We start from the raw sequence: 21,104 nt of genomic DNA, 5'->3' as shown, positions 1-21,104 counted from the left end.
GCAGGAGGAGTAGACTTTCAAGATAATTCCAAACCCAGCCACTTCATGTCAGAATAATGAGCAGCATGCAAATCTAGGAAATGCTTCAATCCACTAAATTACTCCTACAGGTCAGTAACCATTTCGTTTTGCAGCATGGATCTTTTCTGGATTTGTATGCCGTTGTAAGTAACCATTTTAAATCTGAATTGTATACAAGCATGCAACCAATCTCAGTTGTGATTAAGAGAAATCCAGCAGGCTAATGGTGGTCCAAGGTGCAGCTCAGACATTTCAGGATTGAACATGTGTAAATATGGCAGAGCACCACTTTATACAGAATCAAAAATATAAGATGTGTGGGCAAAGGTGGGAAAGCTTCAGGGTGAAGAACATCCTTATTAGAAGAGAACAATTTTAAGGTTATAGTCCAGCCTTCCTGTGCATTGAACAAAATGAAGAGAAACGGGGGGGGGGGGGGGGGCAATGGCATTACTAAATCTTCCATTGTGAGGCCTGCCCACATGGACTAGAGATGTGTAAAACTTTGCTTCCGCTAGTGACAATATTCATGCTTTGTCGTGCGTTGCCCGTTCTCTCATCCATGCCTCTAGCTATGATCAGTGCACTTAAATTTTTATTTTTAACTAAGCTACAAGCACCAGGTGATCATTAAGAGACCTGCTGTATCACAGATGATGTTTCCATAGATGCATCCTCGGCCCTGCATGTTTCGGAATGATACAGAGCGTTTCACTGCCTACCAGTGAAGCAATAGGTTGGGTTCAAGAATCTCTGCCTAATGCATGATTTCTATTATTGTCTTGCCTGTTCCTTTCTCCTCGATCACGGCTCCTTTTACTTTTATAGGGCACTTTAAGTCAAATGTATAGGGGATCCCCCTTGGGATTTCTAAGTCCAATGCTCTGGAATGAGCTTCAATCAAACTGAGGACTAATCCCAACCATCTTGCTTTAAGAATTGTGCTTGTTCTGCTGATGTGTAATCCATAGATCCAGTGTCTTGTGTGTTCTAGCTGTGCCAGGCTTAATTTTTATTTGTTGTTCCCAGTGACAAGATGGCCTCAGGGGTGAACAAGGAGCTTAACAAGAAATAATACTGATTGTAACTTTAGAAGTTAAATTACAGAAGCACCTAACTGCTTAACTTAAGTTGTACATACATGGCGTAATGAGCTATGTTGGGTAATCGCAGCTGTACTTTTTACAGCATCTGGTTTGTGTTTATTTGCATAGCATTTTTTAAACCTGCTTAGCAACTTGTAATGCTAATGCTTTCATGATTTTCTTTCATTTTCCTTAGAACTTTGGAAAAGAACAAGAAGAAAGGAAAGATATTTTGAGCACAAAACTTGTATTAGTGACCCAAATGCCAGCCGGGACATCTGTTTTGGTTGGGCTCAATCGACCAATTTTGCACCATTTGTACCATTAATAATGGATTTAACAGTGTGACATTTTTTATATAATTCGTGATGAAAATTGAGATGCCTTGAACTGTTTAGGGTGTAGCAAAGCAAGCTGTTCGTCCCAAGTTCTTTCGCTATTAAAATTCATTTTATCATTTTTAAGCAAATACAATAATTCTACTTATGCACAATCATGTTCTGGTGTTTGCTGCTTTGCAGGATTTACCATTATGCAAAACTTTTGAATGTGTCTGGGTTTGAAGTTTCCATAATATGCTACGACTGTTACATGTCTAGAGTACCAGATTGTCTTGCAACGTAGCTTGTTGCAAGTTACCTTTAACTCAATTGAGCCTATTTCGACATTTTCGTTGGTGAAAATGGTATATGCTTACAATGTACCTCAGGCTTTTTATAGCGCCCTCTTTTACTTCATTTTAAAGTGTTCTGTAAACATATTCTGTTGTCATGTAATATTTTAGCCTGAAACGATTCAGTACTAAATGAGTTCTGTAACACCCATTAAATGTGTTATAGCCCATCTGTTGTCTGCTGAAATAAAAAAAAGTAGCTTCTCTTATGTAAACAGATCACGATGCGTGTTTTAATTGCCTCTTTTTCTGTGCTTTGTGCCACACATTATATGGATGTATTTGTGGGCCGTTTTGCATAATGTCCTCAATATAAAACTGGCATTGCTCATGTTCAGCCAGGACTGTCTTTAACAAAGCCAAATATAGCTGCTTCAATGTAGTGCTGTTTTTTTTTCTTTGTTTTGTAAAATATCACACACTATAATTACGATGTAAGATCTGCGGATGCTATCTGAATTGTCCACCTATTTTTTATGGAAGTGATACCTTGATTAATCGAGGGGAGGTTAAGCAAAGTCCTTAAGAGAGCAGTGTCAAAAAGAGCAGTTTGGATCAGTTTTATTCGGAGTCCGGTTTACCCCAAAAATCTAGGGAATGGTCCACTGATGGCCACGGGACCTCCTCAACGATTAGTGCAGACACCGCTAACAATTTGCAATCCAGCGGCATTCAAATGTCCCAAGGTAGGGGCACTGGCAGTGTGGAAAGCCAAGTTTTCATAAGACTGATCATGTCTATGGAGTTTTACTCAGTGGGGCCTGCAACCTCATGGCAGTGTTTGGCAGCTAAATTGGTGTTGAGCAACATTGCCTTAAGTGAGACGGATAGGGCTTCAGATTCAACATAATGCTCAACTAAGTTAGTGAGAGGGAGCAGTAAATATTTTCAACTTTTAGCTTTGCAGTTTTTCTGTGGAAAAGTGATTTTTGTGTGTTTCTAATACGCATACTGGCATAAGTTGGGCATTCCTGATAATTGGTGGCTGCTATTAACATACCGACACTTAGGAATGGAACCAGATATGCACATTACACTCACTAACAACTTAAAATTTTGAACAGGTGGAACACCGAGGCTGGGATTGCACAATGTGTGGTGCGCTTACATTCAAATCCTGTTTGAGGAGGTTGGCACACACATTCAAATATATATCATATTTAGACTGTGACTGGGCTGCTCCAAATAACTATGGCCTACTAGATAAGTTACTTCTCAACACATGTGAAAACAAAAAAAAAAAAGAATATTCAACCTACTCCAGTAATTTGATATTTAGTTATGAAATTGGACCAAAAGGAATGTTTGGGGCCATTTCCAGTTTCATCTTGAAATGAGCACTGCATTGATTTGAGTCTACAATCCTACATAGAATTTTCTCCGGGACCTTATCAGCAGGGCCTCCAAGTCAGTATTGTCACACTGTGAAACACAGCTTTATTTTCTTCAGGGTAATTTTCAAAAATGATCAATCAACATTCCAAATGGTGATAGAGACCACAGCCATCCTTGAGCGTGTGTCTGTGGAAGAGTGAACGTGAAAAAGTGAAAGCGTATGTGAGAAACAAGAGCTGATAGAGAAGATAATAAACAGAAGGCGTAGTGTGAGGTAGCTTAGGTGTGTGAGAAGGGCAAGTTCGGTGCCGGATTAAACCCTGTGAAGGCCCCTAGACAGTCTAAATTTCCTATGCCCCCTCACAAATTATCTCCTAAAACACAATGCACCGGATTATTTTACAAACTGTCAGCTGCCAGAAGATGAGCTTTTAGGAGACAAACTTTTATGTGAATCTAATGCCTCTGATTTATGTACTTTAAGTTTTTAATGGGTATATTACTTTAATAGAGTATTTTCTCAATACAGTCTTTAATGTAAAGTTTTCGTTTCATTGAGTTGATTAATTTTTCTATCTTTTGGAAAGAATATTTAATAAAGCTAGATTGTAATTTTCTTACAAGATCCAATCAATTTTATTTTAATCTGTTGTCACAGACCCCGAAAAGGCGTGAGGCCCATAGGCTGGTGCTTACTTTGCCAATTTGATAATCCGGAAATTAGTGGGGCTTGCAAAGGAAAGTGGATTTGAAAGTCGGAATGCAATGTGTGCATGTGCTTGTGAGAGGAGCATTTCATTGAGCCGTAAAGGTGTAGGTGTAAATGAAAATAGGATGGTAAAAGGAGTGCGTGTGACGGAGAAGAGCAGGGTGTGTGAAGAAAGCAAAACTAGAAGATATGTGAAAGAAAAATGTGATGGAGAAATCTGTGAGATAAATGTCTGGGAGAGTAGTTTGTGTGGTGAACTTGAGCGAATTGAAAAGGATGGAAAGAGAAGAATGTCAGAGGATGGCCAGAAATAGAAGTGTGAGTGAAAAGTGAAGCTTATGAGAGAAAGGGAGAAATGTAAGGCTCAAGCATTAAAGAAAATGAAGAGGATGAAAAATTGAGTTCAAGAGTAGCTGTGACAAAAGACGATAGTACGATAGCGGTTTCCACTGCTGTTGTCCCATCCCATCATAAAACAAATGATACTTTAAAGGTACTTGTATAACATGCCCTATGAATCAAGGACTGTTTCACAGTAATTGATGTAAGATACCAAGACCTTTAAGCCTGAGGAAGGAATCCGACCCCATAGGAGCAATAGTTGAGCTTCGAAACAAGAGAAGTAATGTCCGTTGCTTGACCCTCTTGTTTTGAATCTTGTAATGGGGAGACATCAGTCAAACATTTTTAGTTCATCCTCACACAATTTTAATATAGGTCTAAGTTTACCAAAGAGAGAACGCAAATGTTGGTTTGAGTGCTATAGCCTTACTGAAACTAGGGAAGCCATAACTAGGAAACTCCAACCAGTAAAGAGTAGCATGCCGCCATAGGTAGGTGAGGGTTCATCATCCGATGCTGAGATGAATGTAGGATAATTCCATGGGACGTTTGGCTGTTTCTTCCAGTATTTCTTGCCTGTTTGCGTCTGTTCTCGGAGAGTGCATGTAACAGTAGTTTAACCCCTCTCGCTCTCTCTTTAGTGTGTTAGCTACCTGCATTGTACCTGTTCTATTATATGTGAAAGAACCATGTGATGTCCATCCTATTTCTGCGAACTGTCTTATTCTGTGTTAGGGAAATCTGTGCTGCTGTTGCCGCCACGCTTTATATTAAACTTTCCACCACACAAAAGATAAAGACAACGCTGGTTTAATTACATGATGTGAATGAAAGAGTGAAAACCTTCAAGAAACATGCGGCTTAAAACCATGTATAACACCTTAGGCGAATTCTGGCATTGTAGCCAACAGCATGCTGGGGTGTTGAGCTCATAATGGCAGCAGTCAAGAGAAAACTGTAAACCCCTCAGTGCAATACGCTGATGGCAGATGGGATTTACGAAGGGCCACTAGAATTTTGTGGCTGTGGAAGACCAAATTACGCATCCAGATTGACACACGTACGCAGCTGGAAGAGGCAAATTTTGCAGCACAACGTAGCACTATTATTTCTTTATTTTAGCAACTGTTAAAGAGTCTAGGCAAAGCAGCACCACACATGAAGCAGCACCAGTTTAACACCTGAATAAAGCAATCCGCAGCTGCAAGGTGACTGGTAAAACCTTGTTAACGATCTGCCACAGCTCAAACTTACATGTAAAGCTTTTTGTTAAATAAATTTTGATTCATTTGAGCTAGAAACAAAATTTATTTTTTGGTGAACTATTCAAATTATGCAGCAGTTGTTACATTATCCGCGAAATCCTTGATTACTTGAAAATGTTGTGGCAGTAGAAACATAATTCCAGTTGCCCTGATTATACGTCAGTGTCATTTGGCAGACGTGTGAAGAAATTCAAAATAAACGTTCCTGACTGTCTATTTTTTCTTGAAGGCAATCGATGGATAAATAGCACAGTGGGTGCGAGGTGAGAGAAAGGCTTTCAAATGCAGATGTGAGCATCTCAAGCACTGGTAATAAGCCAACATTAACACTCCTTGGATAAACCAATGGGTTTGCTAAAAATCTATTTACCAGAACAATGCGAGCAGCTAAGGTGTCTGAACAGAAACTGCAAAAAAAACAAAGTGCTGCTCTTCTCTTGCTGAGCCCATGTTTGAGTTTGGTGTGAGTGAAGTTTTTATTTTAGGACTGCCTGGAATCAGGCAGCACGTGCTGCGGGCATTGACTGCCTCGGGAGGGCTGCCAGTGTTCACACTCATTGTGAAAATGATGTCTACTTATGGGTCTATCAAACCTTTCTTGAGCTACACTGCTGGGTCATTAATTAAGGCTGTTCTGGTTGATCAGGCACAACTCGCAGCACACAGTCACAAGTCCTACGGATGATTGTGTATCATTGTGTGTGTAACTGCCTCCGAGTGGTCACGAAGGAGGGGACCAGTTTCTTTGATGCCCCGTCTGATGTCTGGGACTGGCTGGAGGAAGCGGGACTGCACAGTGGTTAGAGACCCACGGACTTGGGAGCTGGCGGGCAGCAGGAGAGAAGATCACGGCAGAGGGAAACCCGCAGAGAGATGGGGTCGGGCCTTGTCGTGGCACCCAGCCCGGAGAAGATGCGCCTGGAACGCCAGGAAGCCCTGGAGGCGGTGGCGACCTTGGTGTCTGTGAGCAGCCAAGGGGACGTGACAGTTCGCGAATATAGCGACCCCGAGACTAGTAGATCTTCCTCCCCGGCTGCCATGCTTTTGGACGATCAAATGCTACCAGTGGTGACACCTCAAACAGCTGATATCATTGTGTGAACATTGATGCATTGGGTCAACGGCGTGTGCAGGCGAATGGGGTGGAATGAGTGGGGCTGGGTGCGGGGGGAGGCTGTATACCCTTCTGCTCCTCTGTTTGAAGTAGTGTAGTTCTACGCGCCGGCGCACGCAGACCGGCTGGTGCGCCTTCGGTGGGTGAGGTAATGAGCGGCGGGGCTCTCCCGGGGGGAGGCACACCTGTCATGAGTAGTCGGCGGCGGGTGGCGTAGGCAGGCACAATATGACCGCTCGCGCGTGCTCGGCACCGCTAGCAGCTTAGACGGCACATAAGGTGAAGGTGGGGGTAGCGCAGTGACCTAGCAACTTGCAACCGTTCCAATCGCCCTGAGCATCCGCTAGCCATCACCTGGCTTAGTTTTCCATAGACACTTGGCTTGTAGTTTGGACGAATGCCTGTTCTGGGGTTTGCCCTGACAGTTACACAGTTCTTGATTTTTGTTAGGTGCGCCCAGCAGCACACCGAAGTTTTCTTACTCGCTATTTTGTTACAGCATGCCGGCATGACATCCAAAACCGAGGTCTTCCCCCTTGACCGACCCGACCCTGGCCCTGAGTCCTATACAGTCCTTGCCTGCCCTAGATGGCTAACACTGCGGAAATTACATGGAACATACGGGGTATGCACACGCTGGCACGTCGTTATTCTGTTTTTGCCTATTTGCAACGACATAAGGCAGCCATCTCCCTCCGTCAGGAGACCCATATGACACAGCCGGAGCTCGATAAGGGGTCCCTCTGTGCAATTTTGATCTTCCGTGGAGTGTCCTGCTGGTGACCTACCTTTGCTGTCCTGCAGTCCCTCGCCGCCGCCACCTACATCAGCGGCCGCAGAGTGGGGACAGAGCCGGAAAACTACATTTCCCAGCAGCTCAAGCGCCACCGGACCCGCGGACGTCCCGTTCGCGCCACGAGGCGCTCAAAAGAGCGACGCAGCCTCGGTGGAGCGGGTCCTTCTGTGCAATTTTGATCTTCCGTGGAGTGTCCTGCTGGTGACCTACCTTTGCTGTCCTGCAGTCCCTCGCCGCCGCCACCTACATCAGCGGCCGCAGAGTGGGGACAGAGCCGGAAAACTACATTTCCCAGCAGCCCAAGCGCCACCGGACCCGCGGACGTCCCGTTCGCGCCACGAGGCGCTCAAAAGAGCGACGCAGCCTCGGTGGAGCGGGTCCTTCTGTGCAATTTTGATCTTCCGTGGAGTGTCCTGCTGGTGACCTACCTTTGCTGTCCTGCAGTCCCTCGCCGCCGCCACCTACATCAGCGGCCGCAGAGTGGGGACAGAGCCGGAAAACTACATTTCCCAGCAGCCCAAGCGCCACCGGACCCGCGGACGTCCCGTTCGCGCCACGAGGCGCTCAAAAGAGCGACGCAGCCTCGGTGGAGCGGGTCCTTCTGTGCAATTTTGATCTTCCGTGGAGTGTCCTGCTGGTGACCTACCTTTGCTGTCCTGCAGTCCCTCGCCGCCGCCACCTACATCAGCGGCCGCAGAGTGGGGACAGAGCCGGAAAACTACATTTCCCAGCAGCCCAAGCGCCACCGGACCCGCGGACGTCCCGTTCGCGCCACGAGGCGCTCAAAAGAGCGACGCAGCCTCCGCGTCGCGGGACGCGCGCGGGCGACGCCGGGCTGAGCCCGGGCAGAGGGCGGGCCATCTGTGGCCGTCAGAAGCCGGAAGGAGGCCGGGCTGGGCCTACTCTCTTGTCTCTGGATTCTAGGCGGCATTGCAGTGATCGTGAGACAGACACTATTTGATGCTGCATCGGTTCAAGTAGGTTTTGTGTATTTTGCTTTGTTACTGCTAGCCACGTACCTTAGGGGGACTGTGATTGAATAACTATGGCTAGTAAATCCAATAAGGGTACTCTTGATGGCTATGTATGGAAAGTTAATCCTGGAGCTGACAAAGAAGCGAATTTAGCCGAAATAAGGGCGAGACGACGTAGCTCTATAGAGCATATAAAAAGCTTGTCTCATATTGCCAACGTGTCCCATGAAGTGACTCTATCTGATAATTGCCCTTTCTTGTCATGACTCTATACCAAGTTTGGACACTACAATTATGTCATCACCCCCTGGTAACCCAACCATGCCTGAACCGTGTAAAGATTTGTCTCCCACTATTATATTTTGTCCCACTGAGGTAACCTGCCACCCAGCTGCATTGAATAATCCACAACTAGCGGCACCCCCGTCTCAAATTACTGTTTCTCCAGGGGTACCTAATCCAGTAGGCCCGCTACCTAAGAAAAGAAGAAAGCTGGACGTAGTAGTTCAGAAGAACAAAGGGAATTATATAGCCTGTAATAAACCCAATCTGGCTCACACCGGAACTGGCCCTGTTCATAACTCTACTGACATGCCCTCTCCTGGTACTTCGTCATCTTGCTCTATAAATGATATTACACTAGCGGAATTAATGGGCAATATAGAGAAACTGCTTAAAACTCATTTGCTACCCATTGTCGACAGCCTACAAACCATTGAAATTAGGCTGGCGAAAGTCGAATCTTTACTGGGTAACAAAGGGGTTATATCTTCGAGTCCTGCGAAGCTACCAGGCCAGTATTCCAATGTGTCTGTGCCCCAGGTATCATCTCCTATCTTACCCCCACTACAGACAGTACGACAGGGTGAGAGTAGTGTGATGAACCCAACAAATAATTGTGCAGCGAAAATCACTACTTCTATGCCAACCCAGTTAAAAAAGAACAGTTTATGTCAGGGAGGGACTATTCCATCAACTGGGGTTGTTAATTCTGACAGAAAGAGTCGATGCCCGGCTTTAGTGGCAAACATGCACGAATCTCTTTCTGTCAACATTCCACCCGAAGCTGTCCCTCTTGCAGTGGTGCTTGCTGGGGTCCCTATGTTGAAAGGCGAGGCTATAGAGGGATATTCTCAATTAAAAAATAAGGTTATTCACTGGTTAGGACAAAATCGTCCTCTTCCACACTATATCAATGGAGAAATCTTACATGTCAGGCGTTTACCATGGTTAGGCAACACACCGAAAAACATCAGCGGAGATATCATTCTGGTCAATTTTAGGGATTCCAGGGCTGTTAATTATATTTTAAACTGGCATACTGACTCCGGGAGGTCCGCCATTAGTACTTGGGAACTAACTTATTTTTTTCCTAGACCTAGGTTAGTTTCCACTTTTAACTTTGGGGCCTCAATAAGGGCTCAACCCAATGTATCGATCCCAATGAGAAATCGTTTTGAGGTCCTAGCTGACCTCGAAGAGGTAGATTGACTTGATAACAATCAGGTCATGTCAGCAAGAGTTGCTGAGCCTGCTGAGCCACCGTCTGATCCTTCCTCTTTTAGCAATATGTCACCAATCCACGAAAAGGAGGTAATTATAGTTATTTGTTCTAAACAAACCTATGATCCCCCACCATCCGATACTTGCCCCAATAATGTACAGGGGACCAGGGGGAGTTTATTGTCTTGGAATGTTGCTGGCCTGAACTCCAAATTGGAATCAGAAGATTGGATTGGTTTTGTTAACAACCACGACTTTTGCATTTTTCAGGAGACCTGGTCATGTGAACCTTGCTTTGTTCAGGGATTTTTGAATTACTCTGTGCCGGCTTCCAAGGGTCTTAGGGGCAGACCCATGGGAGGTCTAACAATATGGGTTCGCCAGTGTCTTAAGCTGGTTATTAAAGTTATTGACACTAAGAGCCAAGATATTCAACTGATCAGATTGGCTACAGACAAATCAGGCATATTGGACATTTACAATGTCTATGTCCGGAGTAATAAGGGGAGAAGCTCTGATACCTTAGGTGCTTTAAGCAGTCTAATAGATATTAATTATTCAAATAATAATATCATTATTGTAGGTGACCTTAATAGAACATTTGAACCCCTATTGAATAACGACTTATCTGACGATGAAGAGGATCGACAATGGGGTGTTCCTAAATTAGAACTTTCACCAGTTCCGCGATGGACGGTAGATATTATAGCCCTAAACACTTTATGCTATGAAAAGGGCCTTAGAGCTCTAAATGGCAGGACTATTGGTGATAGAGATGGGTCAAGTACATTTGACAATGGCAGATATAACTCCAGGATTGATTATGTGATCTGCAGTCTAAAACTATGGCCCTCGATCTGTGATATGGAGGTTGTGAAGAGGATAGAGAGCGATCACAATCCTTTGTGTGTTACCCATAAATGGTGGCTTTATACCACCTTATCGTCTGGTCTCTTTGTGACTGCCCCCCCCCGGGCCGTCCCCACAAACGATATGCGGAGATTAAGGTGGGAAAAGGTAGCTTTTAACCAACAGGCCATTGCAGAGATTAATTCTCGGGTGGACACTGCAATATCGGATATAAAACTTTTTAATTCACTTGGGACTGGCTTAGGAGAGGTAGAAGGGTTACACAACTCTCTCTTTTGTAAAATCAAGGAGTACTTCGTTAAACCTGTAAAAAATAAAGCTAATAGAGCCCCTAAGCCAGCCAACTGGTATAACGAACAATGTAGAAAATCACGACTAACCCTGGGCGAAGCTATCAAGGGGGGGCAATCTATTCTAATTCAGGCCGCTAGAAAGAATTATAAAACAAGTATATCAAAGGCCAAAAAAGATTGGGATGAACATCACTGGTCGGAGCTAAAGGCAGCCAGGGATAGTAGGGACTCCCGGTTATTTTGGCATATTGTTAGATGGGGTAAAACAGGTTTTCCAGGGTCCCCAAATAACAATGTGCCTGAAGAGGAATGGATACAATTTTTCAAAAACCAGTATGCCGCCCCAAATAATAATAGTGATAGCACGGCCGAGGACCTCAGGTTAGACCTTCCCAAAGTGAATCTCTTCGATATAGATGAAATCATGACGGCCCTGAACACGGTTGCCCGTGGCCGTGCGCCTGGTCTCGACGGTGTCCCAGCAGACTTATTTGTAAATGATAAGGACCGTTGGTGCCAGTATATTCTCCTCCTTATTAACGCTATTGCCCTCGGTGCTACGGTCCCAAAATCTTGGCAGGGTGCAGTCATTATCCCAATTTTCAAGAAAGGCGATCGATCCCTGCCAGGCAATTATAGGCCAATAAGCCTTATTGATACCATTCAGAAGGTCGTGGGACGTGTGATTGTGAACAGGCTCCTGGAATGGGTGGATGAGACCAATGCTCTCTCACAATTCCAGGCTGGCTTCCGACGGTCCACAAGTACGGTGGACCAGGCATTCCGCTTTACCCTAATTCAATGGAAGACAGTGACGCTGGGCAAAGGCAGCTTGTATGCTGCCTTTGTCGATCTACGGGCCACATTTGACCTCGTTCCCCGTTCCAAGCTCTGGCTGGTATTAAATAAACAGGGACTTCCAAGCGATTTATTGTCTTTGATTATGAGATTGCACGAAACTAACTATGCCAGAATCCAGTGGGGAGGACACGGCACGGTAACCTCGGACTTTCCTGTTGAAAGGGGAGTGCGGCAGGGTTGCTCGATGGCTCCTGTTCTTTTCACCCTATACATTAATGATGTTGTAGCCCGAATGACTTCTGCTCAAGTGGACGCCCCTTTTTTAGCTGGGACTAAAATTCCCATTTTAATGTTCGCTGATGACACGCTCATCCTATCTAAGACTCCAAGTGGACTCCAGCGTGCCTTATCCATTTTTGATGAATTCTGTAGGGAATATGGATTAGAAATTAACACTGCCAAAACAAAGTTAATGACATTCAATCCTCACTGTAGCTTTAAAACAAAAATTATTTTGAATGATCGCCCGTTGGAAGTAGTAAACACCTTCACTTACTTGGGCATGCATGTTTCTACCGAGCAAAATTGGCGACATCACATTGATTTAGCTACACTTAGGCACAGACAATTGGCAGGTGCTATTTCCTCAGAACATAGGAAATCATTGACTAAACCTATAAAACCAGTCTTACAGGTGTACGAAGCTAAAGCTATAGGCTCCGCCTTATATGGTGCAGAGCTCTGGGGCTTTGAGAAGGTTGCTGCCCTTCAAATTTCAGAAAATAAATTTTTAAGGGCAATAACAGGTCTACCTAAAAGTACCCCATTGTTGCCTCTTAATTACGATCTGGGCAGAAAAGCAATCTTGGACTTGGCACAACTGCGCCCTATTTTTTATTGGCGCAGGATATGGACAACTCCTGCCCTTTTCCCACTATGTAGAGGGTTTTCTAGATATTATAAGGTCAGATGCTTTCCATAAAATAGATTGGTTAAAGGCACTTAGGACATCTCTGTGTAATCTTGGCTTGTGCACACTTTAGGATGATCCGGCGGGAGCATCTTTTCCGTCTAAAATTGCTTTAAAGAACATATATTGGGAGTTGGTTGCAAGACGGAACTGGAGCAGTTCGTGTGCTGGTTCCATGACTGCAGACTTTCTTGAGGTCAAGATGTATCCCTGTCTGGAACCATATTGGGACATCATAACAAGGCCCCTGGAAAGAAAGCTCCTTTTCCAATTGAGAGTAGGCGCTCTTCCCCTCAAATCTTTGACATCTAAGTGGGCAGGGGGTTTATGTGATGGATGTCCTGCCTGTGGTGCAGACAGGGAGACTATTGGACACTTTTTATTTGTCTGCAGGTTTTACGCGGCTCCAAGGCGTTACTGGTTGTCTCCGATGTGCAAAAATTTAGGAACAACTAGTGGCAGTGTGGCCTTGCGTATAATACGTACTAATACTTTGCCATGGATCACAGTGGCCACTGCAAAATATTTAGGCTGGGCGTGGACAATCAGACAGAGATTGCTAGTCACTTGACTACTCTCGTGATTTAGGAGAGACTGCTAGTCTTCTGATTATTCTCTCTAATGTTTTATCTTCTTAAAAAAAAAAAAAAAAATCCTTTTTAACTCTTTATCGTCGATGAACTATATGTTATGGTGTTGTACATGACATATGTATGCTTTGTATATATTGATTGCAATTTAATTCCTTTTTATTCTGTATGAATTTTTTATTGTAAATGTTCTTGCTTTTATGAATAATATTCGAATAAAGCATACTTTGACTTGACTTGATAAGCTGCGTACTCGCTGGAGGGGTCAGCTTTTTGGGACCACATATTCCGCACACGCCCGCGGCACATTGATTTGGGTAAGGGCGGGCACACCGTTCACATGCACAGACACAGTGGTTGACCCCGCCGGGCGGTACACCTTGGTCCGTGGGAAGCTCAATAGACAGCACATGCTAATAGGCTCCCTATATGCACCGAATGTCGACCAGCCGTCGTTCTTGGACCATCTATCTGCGGTACTGGCACCATACGCGGGCCTTCCCTGGCTGCTGGGTGGGGTTTTTAACGCAGTTCTTGACACGCACCTAGACAGGTCCTACCCGCCCCTCCGCAGCACACAGGTGGTTTCGAATGCGAGGAGCCTCACTGACTGGTTGTCGCGCTTGGGCCTTACGTGATGTGTGGCGCAGCCTGCATCCCAGCGACCGCATTTATTCGTACTACTCGGCGGTGCATGACCTTCATGTCCGACTCGACAGGGTGGTGGGCTCTCACTCTTTGACTCCCCTGATAGGCCAGGCAGAATATTTGCGCCGGACCCACTCGGATCATAACCCTCTTAGTTTGTCTGCGTTGGGACCCCGCGCAGCCCCCTGTTTCCACGTTGCGACTGCAGTCGGCAGCCCTGGAGGATGCGGAATTCCACGCCTCCCTAGGCACGGCGGTTGAGCAGTTCTTTGACCTGAACGAGGGGACGGCAGGTAGTGAGCTGACAGAATGGGACGCGCTCAAATCCACCATACGGGGACATTGTCTAGGTGTGGTGTAGAATATTCGTAGGCGGCTTACACTGGCGCTCTCGCTGCCTTGGAGTCTCGCCTTCTGTCGTGTGAACGCCACGGTGAGGAAGGAGGCCGGGACTCGATCCGACTGGCGCGGCTCCGGACGCGTCATGCTGAGCTACTTGAGCGGTTGCGATGCCACAACTATGCGGCTCATTCGGCTCGGGTTCACGCCACGTCCGATAGGGCAGGGCGGTTACTGGCCTGGTTGCTTAGGCAGGAGGCGGTGCATACCCCGATAGACTCTATTCGTGGCCCTAACGGGGTGCTGGTATACACGCAGTGGGAGATCCACCAAGTACTGAAGGCACACTATGCAGCCCTATACAGTTCGATAGGGTGCCGGCAGGCGCAGGATCTAGATCGGTTTCTGGAGGCTGCCCACAGTTCCATATGAGCACCAGGAGTCACTGGAATGCCCCTTTCAGAGGAGATAGGAGATGCGGTGGCCTCTTTGGCTTCTGGAAAGGCGCCGGGGCCGGATGGACTCCCGGCGGAGTACTATACGGCCTACCGGGAGTCCCTTGTGCCCAAGCTACATGCTCTCTATCTTGCGGCCCTCGAAGAGTCCACTTTGCCTGCCTCCATGCGAGAGGCCTATTTGGTCTCCCTGCTTAAGCCTGGACGTGACCCTACAAGCCTGGGGTCTTACCGCCCCCTTGCCCTCCTTAACGCGCACTATAAAATTCTGGCCAAGGTATTGGCGAAGCAGCTGGCCCCAACGGTATCGGCGTTGGTGCACGGAGACCAAAACGGTTTTGTGCCAAAGCGCAGCACCTCTCTTAATCTGCGGCGGTTTTTTCGGGTGACTACTGATGGAGCGCAACACTGGCCTAGGGCGGGCTGTTTGGTCTAAGACCTCGAAAAGGCCTTCGACTGTCTTGAGTGGGGGTACCTGGTGGCGACGCTGTCACATTATGGGTTGGGCCTTGGGTTCCTCCAGATGGCGGCACTCCTCTATAAGAACCCTGTGGTGAGGGTGAGAACTGGACCATACATCTGACGCCATCCCGATCGGTCGTGGTACCAGGCAGGGGTGTCCTCTCACCCCTCCTTTTCGCGCTCGCAATAGAGCCTTTGGCTGCTACGCTTCGTAGAGTACTGACGGACGGCATCCCCCTGGGCGATGCGACCCACCGGGTATCACTATACGCGGACGACCTTCTGGTCTTTGTCAGAGATGTGACGCGCATCCCGGTGGAATTGGAGCGCGCCCTGTCTGACTTCGCCGCACTTTCAGGTCTCCGGGTGAATGCCGCTAAGTCGTGTCTTTATGCGTTCCGAGCCGAGACCCGGGACCCGCAATACTATCTCGGGGGCGCGCCGGTCAAGTGGCAGCCGGACACCGTCCGTTATTTGGGTATCCAAATATATCTGCAACCGGCGGATCTTGTGGAGGGGAATCTGGGCAAGGCGGTAACAGCGATCAGGGCTCAGATGCAGTTCTGGGGCACCCTCCCCCTCGCGTTTACGGGGCGCATCGCTTTAGTCAAAATGGTGATTCTACCCAGGCTTCTATACTATTTCGCTAATTTGCCCATTTACATACCAGCATCCTTCTTTGCAGCCCTAGAGCGATCACCTCGGGATTTTGTATGGGGTAATACACGCCACAGAGTTGCGTTACCCAAGCTATACCTCCCCTCTGGCCAGGGGGGACTTGCAATGCCGTGCTTTGCACATTATTATCTAGTGGCACAGCTACAGTGGGTGGCTCGGTGGTTAGCGGACAGAGAGCAAGACGACACGGCGACCACAGCACCCCCCTTCTCCTTGGCTGTTATCACCGAGTTGTTCCATCCGGCCGCAAAGGTGTTAAAGCCGGTACCCCTCCTCGTCAAGGTGGCCTACAAATGTTATCGTCGTGCTCTCTATCGAACTCTGAATCGTACCCCATATACCCCAGCCATACCGATAGAGGGTTCTCCTAGTGGACGGAGGGTGCGGTTTTCTGCTGAGCTCGCAGACTGGCATACGGCGGACATCCACACATTGGGGGATTTTTACCGGGACGGTGCTCCTTTCATTTGCCTCGTTGGCGGAGGAGACAGGGTTACCGCCTGGCCACTTTCTTCGTCACCGCTCATTGATAGCGACGCTGACGAGCCGGTGGGGTGATCTCAGAGAGGAGCCAGAGTAGCACCTCACGATGCAATACCTCCATGTCATGGGGCGTGGGAGGCACATGATCCGGTGGTTCGCAGCCTCACTGCGTACACACGCAGCGATTAGTCTGGCCCTGCTGCGCCATAAGTGGGAAACGGACTTGGCCCGGCCCATGGCCGACCAGGAGTGGGACAGAGCGCTGCAGGGCCCGACGAAGATCCCCAGGAACATACGATTTTGCCAAATACAATACTTTATTCTACATAGGGCGTATCTCACACCCGACTCAGTCAATCGGTATTTCCATTGTGTGGATGCGGGCTGTCCTCGCTGCGGGGAGCTGGATGCTGGGCTGGTACACATGTTGTGGAGCTGCCCCACGCTGGATTCGTACTGGCGGACGGTTCATGGAGCGCTCAGTGCATGTACGGGCCGTCGACTCCCGTTTGAATGGCCAGTCTACTTGTGTTCGAGGCATGTGGGCTGCTGAATTCATATCTGTGCATAGATCGCCGCCTAGTGTTGGGTCCGGATGTTTGCACGTTGTTGTCCTGGAAGAGTCTTCGAAGTATCCTGAGATAGGTGACTCCTCCCCTGGACCACAGTGCGCATGGGCATCCTCTCCATCCTCAGATTGTTTTTTTTCGCCATTGGGTTCGGATGTGCTTATCTTGACTCAAGTTAGGAAAATTTAGTTTCAGGCCAAAAGGCCTCTAGTTTTCGTCGGTACTGTTCCCGATCGGTATCGACAGCTTACTTGCTAGTTTAGCACCCTTATCAACTTTTTCGGATCCGTTTCATCCGACCATCGACCTTCAGCGACGATGGAATCGAGGACCCCATTCAAACGGTGTCCTGTTTGCCAGGCAAAATATCCACATATCGACGTCCACCCGGTGTGCAACAAATGCCTCTCTCCGGATCAAGACGAATCGAAATGTATGGCCTGTGCCCAATTCAGATCCAAGAAGACTCTCCGGAATCGACTAACTGCGAGATTAGAAGCGCAGCAATCGGCACCGGCCCCGACCAACATCTTCAGCACCGAGGACGAAGATGTTGAAAGCGTGGAAAACAAACTCCAGCCCGCTTCCGAACACGATTCCCGGTCGGAAGACGCAGATGAAGAGCTTTTTCACAGGGAAGAAGCAGACGACGAGGTAGGGGACTACGATGAGGCCTTCGGGGCCGAAGAAGATAGCTCTGGTGAAGACCAGGGCCTACCCGTCCAAACGGAGGCTGTTAAAGTGCGTCAGTCTACGGCTCCGGTCGAGGGATCGCCTTCGAGCCTTACCCGAGATCAATCCCGCAGTTCTTCGGCCCCGCCCTCTGGCCCGGCCTCGAACATCCAGCGAGAGCCATTATTACCCAAAAAGACTGGTTTCCCTTCATCGAAACCGAAACCAATCGTTGCCCCGGTTAAACAGAAACCAAAAGTGAAACTGGCACTCGTTGGCTCGAAGACCTCCACTCCTTCGACGCCGGCCAAAACCATCGTCTCCGAACGCACCAAAAGGGATTTCGGCGCCAAACTCGCTGCAGCGGATGTCGGCACCGATCCAAAAAGGAAGGCCATCGGTACCACAAAGCGCCTCGGCCCCCGGCACCGAAGCAATCGGCCCCGACCACCAAGGCTAAAATGGCCGCTCCATCGGAATCCACTGCGAAGGCAGCGACTACGGTCCAGTCATCGACGCCGTCGACCGCTACTAGCTCTCCTCGACTCGATGACCCTGTGGCTCCGAAGAAGTCCACACCTACCTCTACAGCACCACTCGGCACCAAAGAACCTTCGGCGTCCTCGGTGCGACAAGTTGCAGCGTCCTTGCAACGTATCAGAGAACAGGCAGCCCTCCAGGCCACGTCGGGCTCCGAGCCGAAAAAGGCTCCAAAGGCACCTTCGGCACCAACCAACATCACTTTTGGTTTGCCGCCGTCCACAGCGCCAAAACTTTTCGAGATCCGAACACGTGTCACCCAGACACGGTCCCCATCTACTGGCCACTCTCCTACTGGGCCTTCACCGTCCCACTTCATAGACGCAGACACCGGCAGGCTCATGCTCCGAAAGCGGAAGGTCACTTCCGACCAAGCTTTGGACTCTTACAGAATCCCTCTAAAGCAAAAACTGCCGGCAGAATCGGAACCAGTTCTCTATGAACGCCTCCACACCTCCTATCCAGATCCACAGTCCTTCTCTCCGACGCCCTCCGACACGGACGCAATGGAGGATTACATGGGTGATGACACCACCTACCCCAGGGATATAGATCCTGAGGAGCAGCAGGACCCAGATCAAGCTTGGGATGACCCTGCAGACCCGGGTGCAGCTACAGATACCCAGGACACGCAGCTTTATGGCGCCAAAACATCCCCCACAGAGGACACTGCTGCCTTCAACACCCTCATTGAACGTGCCGCAGCCAATCATGGAGTGCAACTCCACTCGGACACAATTGAGGACGATTTCTTAGTGAACACTTTCGCCTCCTCAGAGAGGACTGTAAAGACTCTGCCCATGTTAAAAGGTGTCCTCAAGCCAGCAAAGGACATTTTCAAGGAAACAACCAGGGCACGGGTGATAAACCCCAGGATCGAGAAAAAATACAAGCCTGCGCCCGGGGACCCTATGTACATTAGAGGCCAGTTACCTCTGGACTCCATCGTGGTTGCTAACGCTCGCAAACGAGCGCACTCGCAGACAACTGGTGATGCTCCTCCCGAGACCTCCGGAAAAAGGATTGCAGCCCAGGCAGCAAACATCTGGCGCATTGCCAATACACAGGCGCTCCTGGCTCGCTACGATCGCTCACACTGACACGTTGGAGTCCCTACTCCAACATGTACCAGACGAGTACAAAGAGGCAGCGGAGCTCCTCATTAGAGAGGGACAACTTCTCACAAATGCATCCATTAAGTGTGCATTGGATGCCGCCGACACAGCTGCGAGGGCAATAAACACCAGCGTCATGCTACGACGGCACGCTTGGTTAAGAATCTCCGGATTCAAACCTGAGGTTCAAAATAACATCCTCAATCAGCCTGTCAACCCCGACTACTTATTCGGACCAGAAGTTGACACCACCCTAGAAAAGATCAAAAAAGACACAGACACTGCAAAGTCAATGGGGGCTCTCCAAACGCAGACATTTCGTAGTGGCTCCTTTCGTCGCCCCGGAAATAGGGGAGCGGCTAGAGGACAGGGGTCACAGCAAACCTACAATAAAGGGGGCACACAGAGTACCTACGATAAAAACACCAGAGGTGGATATCGTGGCTCCAGCACCAAGGGCAGAGGACGCGGTTACGGCAACACCAGGTCCTCACCCAAGAACAAACAGTGACGCCCTCTCCCTTCCCCCCGACCACATAACACCTGTCGGGGGGAGACTCCAGCGGTTCCTGTCCACGTGGAATACCATCACCACGGACAGGTGGGTCAGAGATGTTATCCAACAAGGTTACTGTATCGAATTAACCTCCACTCCATCCACAATACCGCCAAAGCACCGTCCTATGTCCTCAGAGCACTTAGCATTATTGCAGCAGGAAGTGCTAAGTATGCTGCACAAAGGTGCAATAGAGGTCGTGCCCGTCCACCAGCAAGGGACAGGGGTGTACTCTCTGTACTTCTTAATACCGAAGAAGGACGGGTCACTCAGACCTATACTAGACCTGAGACCCCTCAACCACTACATTCTCTCAGAGCATTTCCATATGCTCACCCTACAGCAGGTTCTCCCGCTGCTCAGACAGGGAGACTTCCTAGCCACACTAGACCTCAAAGATGCGTACTTCCACATACCCATACACCCGTCACACAGAAAATATCTCAGGTTCACTATTCAGGGGCAGCACTACCAATTCAAAGTCCTCCCCTTCTGTGTGACAACAGCACCCAGAGTTTTCACCAAGTGCCTAGCTACAGTGGCTGCACATCTACGGAGACGACACATTCACATCTACCCTTACCTGGACGACTGGCTTGTTCAGGCACAGTCAGCCCAACAATGTGCCAGCCACATGTCCCTCACCATTCACCTGCTTCACAGTCTGGGATTCTCACTAAATTACCCAAAATCACATCTCCAACCTGCACACGTACAACAGTACCTAGGTGCGACCATAGACACTCTGGCAGCCACAGCTCAGCCAAATTTAGTGAGGATCAACAGCATGCAAATGCTGATCTCCAAGTTCAAACCTCAACACTCCCTTCCTGCGCGAGTGTTCATGCAGTTGATAGGCATGATGGCCTCCTGCATTTTCATAGTCCCGCACGAGAGACTACATATGCGCCCGCTTCAGGAGTGCCTGGCACGTCAATGGAATCAGGCTCACGGGCAATTAAAAGACCTGGTGTTGGTGAGCGGTCGGGCATACAACTTTCTGCATTGGTGGAATCCACAAAACCTTTGCAAAGGCCGACCGTTCCAAGAGCCTGTTCCACAAATAATACTGACGGCCGACGCGTCTCTCCAGGGATGGGGAGCTCATGTACTCAATTACACAGTGCAGGGACTATGGACAATACAACAAAAGAAGATGCACATCAACCTTCTAGAACTGATGGCAATCTTCCTGGCAATGAAAGCATTCAAGGTACACTTGTGCAACAAAGTCGTGTTGATCCGG

The 21,104-nt window shown here is 48.3% G+C and overlaps 1 protein-coding gene across 5 annotated transcripts in view; it reads left to right on the top strand.

The window, feature by feature from the left end:
• The window catches only part of SEPTIN7 (septin 7), a 495,709-nt gene extending 493,715 nt beyond the window's left edge, over positions 1–1,994 (top strand). For all 5 annotated transcript variants that reach the window (XM_085607478.1, XM_085607476.1, XM_085607479.1 and 2 more), the window contains one exon: positions 1,303–1,994. In XM_085607478.1, the coding sequence (XP_085463604.1) occupies positions 1,303–1,342 (40 nt within the window). In that variant the 3' untranslated portion in view covers positions 1,343–1,994. The remainder of the gene's footprint in view (positions 1–1,302) is intronic.
• The last annotated feature ends 19,110 nt before the right edge of the window (positions 1,995–21,104 follow it).

This window comes from Triturus cristatus, chromosome 5_2 (assembly GCF_964204655.1).
Source record: "Triturus cristatus chromosome 5_2, aTriCri1.1, whole genome shotgun sequence".
NCBI classification, from domain to species: domain Eukaryota; kingdom Metazoa; phylum Chordata; class Amphibia; order Caudata; family Salamandridae; genus Triturus; species Triturus cristatus.
This window is presented reverse-complemented; position numbering and strand designations above follow the sequence as displayed.